The 12,366-nt window shown below is 32.5% G+C and overlaps 2 protein-coding genes across 3 annotated transcripts; one reads left to right on the top strand and one right to left on the bottom strand.

Moving 5' to 3' along the window:
- The first annotated feature begins 2,057 nt into the window (after positions 1-2,057).
- LOC130956508 (uncharacterized) lies at positions 2,058-5,144 on the top strand. Of its 2 annotated transcripts, none has more exons than XM_057883560.1 (6): positions 2,058-2,219; positions 2,433-2,606; positions 2,742-2,881; positions 2,965-4,705; positions 4,856-4,918; positions 5,013-5,144. In XM_057883560.1, the coding sequence occupies exons 2-5, from the start codon at positions 2,439-2,441 to the stop codon at positions 4,910-4,912; spliced, it is 2,106 nt and encodes a 701-aa protein (XP_057739543.1). In that variant the 5' UTR covers positions 2,058-2,219; positions 2,433-2,438; the 3' UTR covers positions 4,913-4,918; positions 5,013-5,144. The 2 variants fall into 2 exon arrangements, with proteins under 2 accessions (XP_057739543.1, XP_057739542.1); XM_057883559.1 differs by having other exon boundaries at positions 2,709-2,881.
- A 2,879-nt stretch (positions 5,145-8,023) lies between these two features.
- Positions 8,024-10,423, bottom strand: LOC130954748 (probable polyamine transporter At3g19553). Its single transcript, XM_057881510.1, has 2 exons — positions 9,114-10,423; positions 8,024-8,798 (listed from the first exon to the last, which is right to left on the bottom strand). Exons 1-2 carry the CDS (start codon positions 10,085-10,087, stop codon positions 8,294-8,296), a joined length of 1,479 nt encoding a protein of 492 aa, XP_057737493.1. The 5' UTR covers positions 10,088-10,423; the 3' UTR covers positions 8,024-8,293.
- Positions 10,424-12,366: the final 1,943 nt, after the last annotated feature.

The following is a 12,366-nucleotide window of genomic DNA, read 5'->3' as shown; positions in this document are numbered from 1 at the left end:
AGCGAATCCAGTTTTCTAGGCAACAAATTTCTGATAGCCTGCAAAAAGAAAAATGATAATTATTAAATTCTAAATAATATCGGTTAATAATTTGTTCAAAAAAAATTAGCAACAACAATTAAACAGTATTATTATTATTATCTTAAAACATAATAATAAATTATTAAAAAATCACAAATATTTGTCTATTATTTATTAAACAGTATTATTAATTATTAAGAATTAATAATAACGTATTCTCACTATCATAACTAGTATTATAAAATAATTATAATAACACTCTAATTATAATAATAATTATTCAAATATAATAATAATAATAACCATTTATTATATTAGCTATATCCTAAACGGTATGTTATTAACATACAGTATTACTTATTATTACAAAATATTACTAAAGTAATATTACTAAAGTATTAAACATAATAATTTTTTTAATTAAACATTGTTAAGAAAACCGTTTACTGTTAACAGTATTATTATTATTATTATTATTATTATTATTATTATCATAACAAATAATAATAAATCACTAAAAAATAATAATAAATTATTACACATTATTGTTATTAAAAATTATTAATAAATTATTCTCATTAACATACCCACTATTACAATAATAATAATAATAATAATAATAATAATAATAACAACAACAACGTCACTAACAATTCAGAGATTAATTTGCCTAATAATAACAATAATAATATAATAACAATATTAAAAAATTAAACCATAATGAGAAATAAATAACAACATAATATTAGTTATAATAATATTAATAACCACAATAATACTACTAATTACAACACAAATAAATAAAATTCGAATAAATCTATATATTTATTATTAAATATTAAAAAAATTACTTACAAATTGAGAATGATCCAAATACTCAATAATATATTCTTTCGATTTGGTATAATCACGCACCATTTTTTTCTGTATTGTGCAGTTCTTCTTCAGCAACACTTTAGCTCCTTCACGATTAACTCTTGCTTCCTCACTCTCCTTCAACTCTTCCTCACTTTGTTTCAGTAACTAGTTTTTTACTTTGCTCTCCTTCCAATTTGCGTTTTTCCCTTATAAGGACCAAGCTGAACACCCTTCGAAAACACGTAACGCGCATGCAGTTAAAAAGCCTGCAAAACACAACCTGCATTCGGCTCTGTTACGCTGACAAACGCATCCTGCGTTTTGGACAATCCAAAGTTGGTCAACACCTGCTCCTGTCGGCATGCAAGACACATTTTGCTTGTTGGTTCCCTTTCCAGCCAAATCGCAGCCTGCGTTTTGCAGGGCCTGCAGATTTTTTATTCCAATGTCTGCAAAACGTTACCTGCGTTTTGCAGGTCTTTGATCAACGCAGATCCACAATTGCGGACAACACACCATACATCCATATATAAGTTTATCACCAATCTTTTATCCATAACTAAATTAATTTCTGATTGAGATTAATTAGTTTATAATAGTTTTGGTTTTTTTCTCTAAATTTGCTTAGTTTGATAAATTATTGTATTATGAATTATTCTATTTTTTTTAGTATTTGGTATTGAAGTTTATTTGTTCAATTTATAACAATTTTTGTTCTGTAAAATTAAAAGGAAAGGAATTGATAACGTAAAAAAATTAGAATAACAAAAAAATTAATATTACTACTAAAGAGAGGACAACGAAAAATACTATGCATAATAACTCTAAAATTGACGAAAAAAAATATGAAAAATTTAAGAAAAAAAATGTTATGACTAATATAAAATAAAAAGATATTCATTGACAGGTTATATATTAATCTTATAAATAGTTATTTAAAAAAATGATTGTAATTAAATAATTATAAAAAATATTTTATACTGTTAATATATTAAAATTAATTTTTATTATATTCCATCATATACCCGTAATATTTCATGGACAAAAATACTAGTCAGGATATTAAAATTGAATCTAGTCTTAACAATAAAAAATTTAAAACTATGAAAAAGAAAAATAAATGATTGAAAGGACCGTTGGTGCTGAGTGGGTAACGGCTATTTCTATTTTCTCAAAGTCGAACGAAAGGTCTCCCCTCCGTTTCTCTCCCGCGAGTGCAAATTTCTTTCTTCCTCATTCGTCTCAGTCGCTCTTCTAATTCGTGAGGACTCGGCTCACTCCTTTTAACTGCACGATTCAATCCTCATCCTCTCCCTTCTCTCAATTCCAGTTCTTACTAGGCAAGCGACTCTTCCTTCCTTCTTTTCTTCTTTCTATTCTCTTTATCAATAAACGCATAATATCTCTTACTATTTACCCATTCAAAACCCTATAATTTTAATTTAGTTTAAGAATTTAATTGATTGCCACTGGCACTGTTGGTCCTTGAAATTCTATAATTGGGAATTTACCACGACTAACAATTTCACTTTTATGTGATTGTGGTTTTGCAGAACACAATGACGCTGGATAGCAGTGCCCGGACGACATCAAATGCTCCCAACAGTAACAAGATTACGCCGCAAATCAAGATTAGAAAGCCTCCTCATCGTAAAACTTCTCCCGTCAATTGGTTCCCCCGCAAAAAAGTGGATTCTTACTTGAATAGAAAAATTAAGATGCTCCAGGTACTGTTCACTAACTATATTAATACATTTCATCTTATTTTCTACGATCAAGGTAGGGTTAATTAGTTGAATTCAACTACTATGTATATAACTATTTTTCAGGAACTAGATGGTATGAATTTGACACTTGATCAGACTCTAGGCAATTCTAATCCGCATTATTCAAGAGTGCTGAGAGAGAAAATGGCAGCAAGAGAATCTGCTAATAAGGCAATATTGGCTCGAAGAGCTGCATTGGTGGAAGCCTCTTGGTGTCGTATCTTACGAGCTGCCAGGTAATGTGTCCTCTTTTATTTTCTTTTTTAGAATTTAGTCACTCCTATCTTTGTTTAAATATTTCTACGTTGATATTTTCCAGGATACCTAGTGATGATGCTGAGGCTCAACTCTCTAAAGCTGAAAAGGGTGCAGTGGAAGCCTTTGAGGCAGCCCAGTCTATGGGAGTTATCATGTATGATTTGTCAAATTGCCCTAAGAAGCATTGTCGAATTGAGACATCCTCTGTTAATGGAGAAGGATCATCCACTCATATGGTTACTGCATCTTTTGAAACTGCATTTGACGTGGACAAGGAAGTAGCTGCAGCTGTCAAAACAGCATTTGTCAGACTTGCAAATTGCCCTTCCTTTAGCACGGATGAATTCCGAGAACTGCTAAGAAAAATTAATGAAAACCCAGACGCGGATGACAAGAATCAGGACATCTCTGAGTTCTCTTCAGAGTGTGACTCTGAATCTGGAACTGAGCTTGACTTGAATATGCCACCTCCAGGGACAAGTCATGGGAAAAGTAGGAGGAGGCAGTCCCTTGAAAAATTCGACAGAATAAAGCTTGTGGGCACAATGCTTGAGAGGCTAAAATGTTTGCAAGAAGATGAACTTTCTTCACTTGCCACTATAGTTGCAACTTGTGGCCTAAATGCTGCCTTGGCTCAAGAGCATAATATCAAGCTGCACAACCCAAGCTCTGCTATTGATCATACCTCCTCTTCGATTCTTAATTTTCCAGCAAGAAGAATGTCATTGCTGGCATCAGGAAAGAAGCAAGTTGGGTGTGAAATACCAAGTCTTGACAAGTTTTTGGTTAAGCACATGACCAAACTTGAGAGAGAGATTCAGGAAGCCAAGAATAAGAGAAGAAATGAGACAGAATCAGACAATGATAGATCTCAAAAATCTGTTGATGGAACTCTATCTGAGACAATAACTGACTTGGGAAGTATTCTTGTGAAGAATTATTCAAAATTTGAGAAGGAAATCAATAAGGCAAAGTTGGAGTTCCAAAAGGATATACCAGCAGTTCAAAGTGACATGCCAAACCGTCAAAAGGATCATGCTGAAGTACCCAGCTTGGACAAGTTCTTAGTGAAACACATCTCAAGACTGGAAAGGGAAGTTCAAGAAGCCAAAAGCAGAACAATCAATGAAGGAAAAATTACGAAGTTAGGAGCTGATCTAGGGATTTCCAGTGGAATGGATTCAAGTTCATCTTCTGAAGCATTGGCGGGGAAAGAAAACGTAAACATAAACAAGGAGATTAGTATGAATTCTGAGACACAAGAAAAACGCTGCAACTTAGAGAGAAGTACATCTGTAGCTCCTTTGGATGGTGCAAATGATGTGACTGAGAACAAAGATGGCTTGGACAAGATTCTGAAAGAGCCTATACACGGATTGGAAAGAGAGAAGATGCAAGCCTTGTCCCTGGGAGGCAATGGAGAAAAATATAGAAGGAACCAAGCAGTAACTGGTGTTACAGAATGTGAGAGCCTGGATAAGATTTTAGTCAAGCATGTCTCCAGGTTAGAGAAGGAGAAAATGAGGTTCAACTCAGGGGGAGAAAGAGTACAAGTTAAAAGAGATAATAGACACATCCATTTGGATGCAAATGCTGAAGGTGGTTTGGATCAAATTTTGGTTAAACATAAATCCAAACTTGAGCGAGAAAAGATGGTGGCTTCAAAGCAAGAGGAGGAGAATCCTGTTAGTGCCTCTATGTCTCGGCGAGAAGCAAGGGAGAGGGAGTTGCTACAAGCTTGGGCAGGGTTGAGCTTAGGAAACTCCATTAAGCCTCATCTCTCTAAGCTTGAACTAGACAAGGTTAGTCCTTGTTTTTACTTGACATGTTTTTACAGGTTTTGGTTGAATTTGGAATAACTGCAGTCTTGTAGCTGCCTGCAGAAAGTACTATTTATCTGTTGTTGTTGACTGACTCGGTCAATCTTATTTGGTTTTCTTGTTTACTTCTAGGCTGCTTGGATTAAGGCAGAAGAGGAGGAAAGGAGGCAAGCAATGAAACAAATATGATGATAGGTTTGTCAACCCAAACCCATATTAATTTATTTTCTTATCGTACACGCGAACCCGTTATTCATTTATGTTCACAAAAATTTGCTTACTTCAACAGGTCAGATTTGGTTTTCATCCGTCTGGATAAGCATTCAACACCCATTGCCTTTTCATATTCAACATGCTACTGTAGGATTACATATTTTTTGTATAGTTTATATTTAAAAAAAAATTTGAGTTATGAAATGAGTAAATGTTTAATTTGATTCTTTAAACAATTTGGTCCTTTTAACTTCGTGTGAGATTTTTACACTTTGTGATTCAATTTAATCCCTCTCAAATCTTATTTCCACAAAACATAAGATTCTATTTGAATTGCAGTACATGAAATCAATCAATCAATTGTCTTCACATGAGAGAATCGTTAAGCTGCCCACTGCCTCTATTAGATAGATTTAATTTCTTCAAATGAGAAAATAATCTTTAAAGATGAAATACACTTGTATAATTCATAGTTCAACCAGAAAACCGGTAACTCAGTCCTCTAATTAGTTCACGTCATTATTTAAGCTATACAATCAACCGGACATGGTCAAATCCAGACTCAGAGAATCAATCAGGCTGCTAGGCTAAACCGGACCTGGGTCATCATGTAAAGATGCAGGAACGCATAGTTTGGCTAATAGAATAGCCCAATACGCAATACCAAAAAAAAAAAAAACAAAAGAATAGCCTGATACGCTTCTCGAGTTACATGGTCTATTATCAATATCAATTTAAATGAATGTTTTAGGGCAATTTACGTAAATAAATAAAGTGGGAGAGTTATTTACGTAAATGTGCAAATCTGTATGTTGTTACGATTTTGTGCAAAATGGATTTATATGTAAACCGTGGCAACCCACCACGGTTTCTAAACATGCATAAACCGTGGGAGGTCACCACGGATTAGGAGCAAATTTTTGTAGGAGGAAACCGTGGTAGGTCACCACGGTTTATGAAGGAAATTTGGCAAGAATAAACCGTGGGGAGTCACCACGGTTTATGAAGAAACTTGTTTGCACATAAAACCTTGTGGGTCACCACGGTTTATGTGTGGTAAATAATGGCCAGAAAACCTTGTTAATTTTATGTCCAAGAGACACAACTTATTTTTTATTTTTTTATTATTCTTGTTAAATTTTTTATAATTATATTTTTTATTATTATTTTTCATCTCAAATTTTTTAATGAAAAAAATGAGAATAAATTAGATTTTCATAATTTGTTCTAGTTTATCACCAAGCAGAATTACAAGAACACAAAATTTTGTGTCTCTATCCATCAGTGTCTTGTCCTGTCCTATTTTCAGTGTCTTATCCTATTTTGTTGTTGAAAACAAAGGCAGCCTAATAAATACACACTATATAGTACATTTTATAAAGAAAAAAATCATCTATTTCTATTGAATATTTATAATAAAATTTTTTCGTTCTCTTTATGTATTATTGACTAATATATACTATAAAATTTTTACATGTATTATCAATTAGTTTTTCATTATGTTTATTCCTATTTTTCATTTTACACTATATTTAAATATTTATTATACTATAAAAAATATTAATGAACATAATAAAATAATTACTTATTAATATTTTTAGAGTACTCATTAATATTCTTAAAATATAATAAATATTTTTTATTTTAAATTTAACAAATACTAATGTATCAATATACACTTATATGTGAATTTATTAAATCTATATAAAAGATTTAATCAATAAGCATGTTAATGAATATTAATATACCAATATTAACAAGTAATTATTTTATTGTACTCATTAATATGTTATAGTGTAATAAATCTTTATTTTATAAATGAAAAAATAAAGATGTATATAATGAGAGAGGTCACCTTAAGCTTAAACGAACTTTTGAGTAGTTTTTATAAGTTCGCCTAAGATTTTGAAAACTTCATAAAAACTCAAAATAAAAAATAAAAACACAGATTCCAAACATTAATGTTAGTGTAATTTATTTTTAAAAATATTTTTTTATTTTATAATAGAAAAAAATCCAAAAATTTCATGGTGTTTATTATTAGAGTCTAATTTTTTTCTAATTTATTTTACATAACAAATTTTAAATATTTTAAATTTATTAAATTTCATCATCTTAAATTAAATATTAATTTTTTATTTTTTAGTAAATAGACATCAATTTTTTAAGCACTATAAAAATCATTTTCTTAGTATTATCTGATTTTTTTATTGTACTCTTTCTATTATAAAAATAATGATTTTTATAATAAACAGCTTTATGTCTCTTGGACATAAAATTAACAAGATTTTCTGGCCATTATTTACCACATATAAACCGTGGTGACCCACAAGGTTTTATGTGCAAACAAGTTTCTTCATAAACCGTGGTGACTCCCCACGGTTTATGCTTGCCATATTTCCTTCATAAACCGTGGTGACCTACCACGGTTTCCTCCTACAAAAACCGTGGTGACTCCCCACGGTTTATGCTTGCCATATTTCCTTCATAAACCGTGGTGACCTACCACGGTTTCCTCCTACAAAAATTTGCTCCTAATCCGTGGTGACCTCCCACGGTTTATGCATGTTTAGAAACCGTGGTGGGTTGCCACGGTTTACATATAAATTCATTTTGCACAAAATCGTAACAACAAACAGATTTGCACATTTACGTAAATAACTCTCCCACTTTATTTATTTACGTAAATTGCCCAATGTTTTACTATTGAATAACATTTGTTCATGCAACCGTGATCAACTGGTGAAATCACCAACGTAATATCTTAACAAAATCAATTGACCATTGATATATTTGCTTCCCAGAATTTTGACATTTTTTATTTAAGACAGAATTACATGCATTTTCTAGGAAGAATGGACAAAATCATATGTTCTGTTAGTCACATCCACTACTCCAACGATAGAAGTGTGTGATTGTGTTTCTATTAGCGGTGGTAATATGCACCCTATTCGCGGGTACGTTGAATCAAATATTTCTCACTAAATACAAAATATTCTTAATTACTAAGAGAAGATTATTAATATCTTTAATATGTTTTTGTTTTTATATAAAAGTCAATTTTATTTTAAATTATCATCAAGTTATATAACAATGTTATATCTTTTTGGTAATCCGCGGAATAAATAAATAACCAAATTAAGGTACAACACAAACACACAACATGCGGTCATGAGAGGCACCAGGCACGAAAGCTATGCTGCAATCCAACCTCTATTTATTAAAAATTTTTTAATCCATTCCAGGTACTAAAACAAATTAGTTTCAACATAACACAAAATCTCATCCCTTTCTTGCTGCTACCTCAGTAGTGCATAATGTTTAAGCTGCTTATCTGAATTGTGAACCTGAAGATTGTCATGTCAAATCGAGATCCTGTTGGTCTGGTTTAGAATTATCTTGCATTAAGGACTGTTCTTCTTCCACAAGCTCAACCTCCTTGTTTTCTGAAAGTTGCTGCTGCCAACCATTGGAAGATGAAGGAGGAAGTTCTGCCTCAAACAGCATCCAATTCTTACTCTTGGCATGAAGCAAAGCAGGGTACAATACAAACCCCACCAGAATCACCGCCCCACTCACCACGGACGTTCTCCGAGAAGCCAAGCACATCACAAGAATAAGCAGCAAGGAAGGAGGCACACAAATCATGCCCACCCAAAATGTTTGCAGTGGAACCCTGTAAGGTCTATGAAGATCTGGCCTCTTCACTCTCAAAGTTATAAAAGCTGCAACCTCGAGAAGCATTCCTACAGCATATAAGAAATTGAGAAACTCCATGATTTCCTGAAAGCTCATCCATGACAAGAAGATAACTCCAGTGGCAGATAACAAAATGCTAACAGTGGGCGTTCCATACCTAGACCTACAAGATATATAGCGCGCCACATAAAATTATTAAACCGTTGAAACTTCCCACTCACGCAATTAATATATCTACAGAAAATGTTCACATTGTGCTCACAGGTCACAGCTATTTCTACAAATAACATTTCTACCAAAAATAGCTTTTATGTATGAGCTAATTAAAGGGAAGATACCACAAACACTTCTAATTAGGACAGAGTGAAGCTATAGAAGTTAAGAATTTAAGATGTCTCTACTGTATGCCATCTAAGTTTTTCCATTGACAAAGAAAAGAGGAAAAGAAAAGAAAGCTAAGAGAAGAAATAACTCTGACCTTACAGCAAATACAGATGGAAGCATTCCGAGTTTGCTCATCCCAAGCAGTTGAAAAGAATCACTACACATTTCTGCTTCGAACAAGCCGAGGTTAGACACGGCAGCAGCCGCCTGAATCCAGAGTTTCAACCAAAAGCCACCAATTAACATCCCTACTTCTGCAAAATAACCATCTGTCCACTCACTAGGGGAGGATCCCAAAGCACCCGTTGCGGCTAGTAGTGGGATCAAATAGGAAGACATGACCAAAACAAGTCCGCCAAGAAGAGCTTTTGGGAACGTTTTACTGGGATCTTCAACCTCCCCTGCAAGAGTACTTGCCTTATCCCAATAATTTAAATTCCATAACATACTATTGAAGTAACCTCGCCAGTCCACCTTGTTAAAATCCACAAGAAGCCACCGGCTAGGCCTAATTTTGGGAATGGAGAGAATTCCCATTATGAGGAACGGTAAAAGAGAGAAGGCAGCGAGCACAACAGCGGAAAAGCCAACAATGTGAAGTCCTCGATAATTCAAGTAAGTTAGTGAGAGAGTGATCCCTAAAAGAGCAGGGACTCGAGCAATCATTTGGTGAAAGATGGGCAAGGAATGTTTCAAGTAATCGAGGAACAAAACCGGGTAAAGGGCATTGTCCATGACTCCACTGAGCCATTTCCAGAATCCTTCCTGGAAACCCCAGAAAGGGCTAAAAGCAGATGATATCCAGATAACATATCCACCATTTTCAGGGAAGCTGGTGGCCAGTTCAGCGGTCAGGAGGGCTTCCGGAATGCTCCAGATAAGTGGGAAAATGAAGAAACCAAGCAAGGACAAGAGAGGGCCTGCTCCTGCCCTCACAGAATCTTCTACTCCAAAAGGACCCCCAGACACTTCGTAGAATATCAGAGCTATCAGAGGCAACAGTGTTAGCTTTGGATTCGATTTGTTCTTCGCATAACTACCCATTCCCTCTTCTTCTTGTTCACTCATCAAGTTTACAACTTTGTAAGAGTGAGATAGACACCCCCAGCCACAGCCAAATTAAACATACATATCTTACATACATTACATATGCCTCAAGTGCAGATTAGATTAAAATCATTTCAATATCAAATCAATAACATAAACCGGAAGAGCAGATGGAAGTACCTTCCTTTCGATCCTATGTTGAGATGAGAGAGTAGCGGACTAGGTGGAACAACTTGACTTGTCCTGCATCTTTGCTGCTTCAGTATGATGCTGTCAAGTTCTTGTTTTGGAACTTGTTCTACCATTGTCCTTTAAATAAACGTGTTCAGAGCGCACATGTCCTTGCAAAAAATAAAATTATTATGCCATTATGCCATGCCATCTCTTTTTCTACACCGATCCTTTTCTAGTATATAAGTAATATAATAAACCCAAGTTTCTAAGTCTTCCTTGATTGATTGGTTTACATCGTCAAATAGACATATTATGAAGTATTATCTCATGTTACTTTGTTACGTTTCAATTTTTACCATTGAAAGTTAACTCTAATTTATAAATGACACAATATATTGAAAAAATAGATTTTTTCAATTTTTTATTTCATTTGAAAGGATAAAGTATAATTTTTTAATGTATATTTTGTGATAGGATAAAAAAAACATAAAAACAAAAATATTAAAATGCTAAAAATCACGCTTTCCTCTTTCAATTGAAAAAAAATTGAAAAGATTTATTTTCATATTTAAAGGAAATTTCTAGTGGTGTAACCTATGTCCTGTGGTGGTTAATGGTGGCTTTTCATTGACCAACAAGTATTTTTCTTGATACCTGATACTGGTCATCGCAAAAAAGGCGTTATTCATAAGGCTAATTAATGATGCTGTTACGTAAAGGACGATAACTCTAATTAGGTCATAACTCGGCTAATATTTTTTATATGAATGTTATGTATATGTTATGCTTCGATATGGATATAGGGTGTGTTATACATTGAGATAGCAGCTACTGTTTGTAAATTGATAGGTTAGAAATCGGATGTTCGATTTTTTTGTTGTTGAAATTTTGATACAAATTGGACGGTCTGATTTGTATAAAGAAAAAAAAATTGAAATTTTTGAGATACTGTAATTGATAGGTCCAATTTGAGTGTTTTTAATTTTTTTTTATTTCGAGCCGCACTAAATCGGATTGTCTGATTTGTATGAGTAAAAAAAATTTAAATGTTTAAATACAAATCAAACCTTCTGATTTGTTTCCTTATATATATACCCCTTATTCCAGTTGGTAGAATTCTCTCTTTTTCTTCATTTCATCGTCGCTCACCTCTTCAAAACTCTCCCTCCTGTTATACTCTCCTCTTTTGCTTCAAAAATTTACTGTAAGTTTGAATATTTTCAATGTGAGTTAAAATATATAAGAGAAAATATTTATATTAATGTTAATATTATAAAAATTTATTTATAGTGTATAATTTTGATATAAATTTATAAATATTTATTTATGATTTATAATAGATAGGTGGATTTAAATTTTACTTATTTAATATTTATTTATTAAATATTTGGGTTAAGTACGATTTTTGTTTATATAGTTTTGGGCTACTTTTGGCCGAAAATAAAAATCGTCCCTAAGGATTTTTTACATTCAAAATTGTTCCTAACATTGAACTTAGTTTTAAAATTGTCCTTCGAACAAAAATACCCTTATGTTTGTTGCTCTCTTTCCTTATCAAGCTCTTCTACTGAAAGCTTTCTTCTCTTTTCACATCCTCTGTTACTCTCCGTATTTGCTAGATCTCTCTCCTCTTCCCACATCCCACTTGCCAGATCTCTCTCCTCTTTCCACATCTCACGACTGCCATCACATTTGTTCTCTCTCTCTTTATCTTTCTTTCTCTCTCTCCTGCTATAACAACCCGTAATTTTAAAAAAAATTAAATATAAATAAGTTATAATTTATTTTATTAATTAGAACTCCTTATTTTTAGAAATTAATTTACTAAGAATAATTAAATTAATTTTATAATTGTTAAAGTTTAAATTAATTATGATTTACATATAATTTTTTATTATAACAAAATATTTCGAGAAAAGATAAAATTATTATTATTAATAATATTAATATTTTTACCCGCTTTGATTAAAATAGAATTTAGTTAACATTATTATTAAGTTTAAAATTTGTCGTATGAGTGAATATCAGTATTCTTCGGTGAACTTAACTTTGTTAATGTTTCATCGTATATCTTTTATCATTATATTACTAATGTCATTTATATTAGTAATTCATCATATATATTT

This window comes from Arachis stenosperma, chromosome 10, assembly GCF_014773155.1.
Source record: "Arachis stenosperma cultivar V10309 chromosome 10, arast.V10309.gnm1.PFL2, whole genome shotgun sequence".
Lineage (NCBI taxonomy): Eukaryota > Viridiplantae > Streptophyta > Magnoliopsida > Fabales > Fabaceae > Arachis > Arachis stenosperma.
This window is presented reverse-complemented; position numbering and strand designations above follow the sequence as displayed.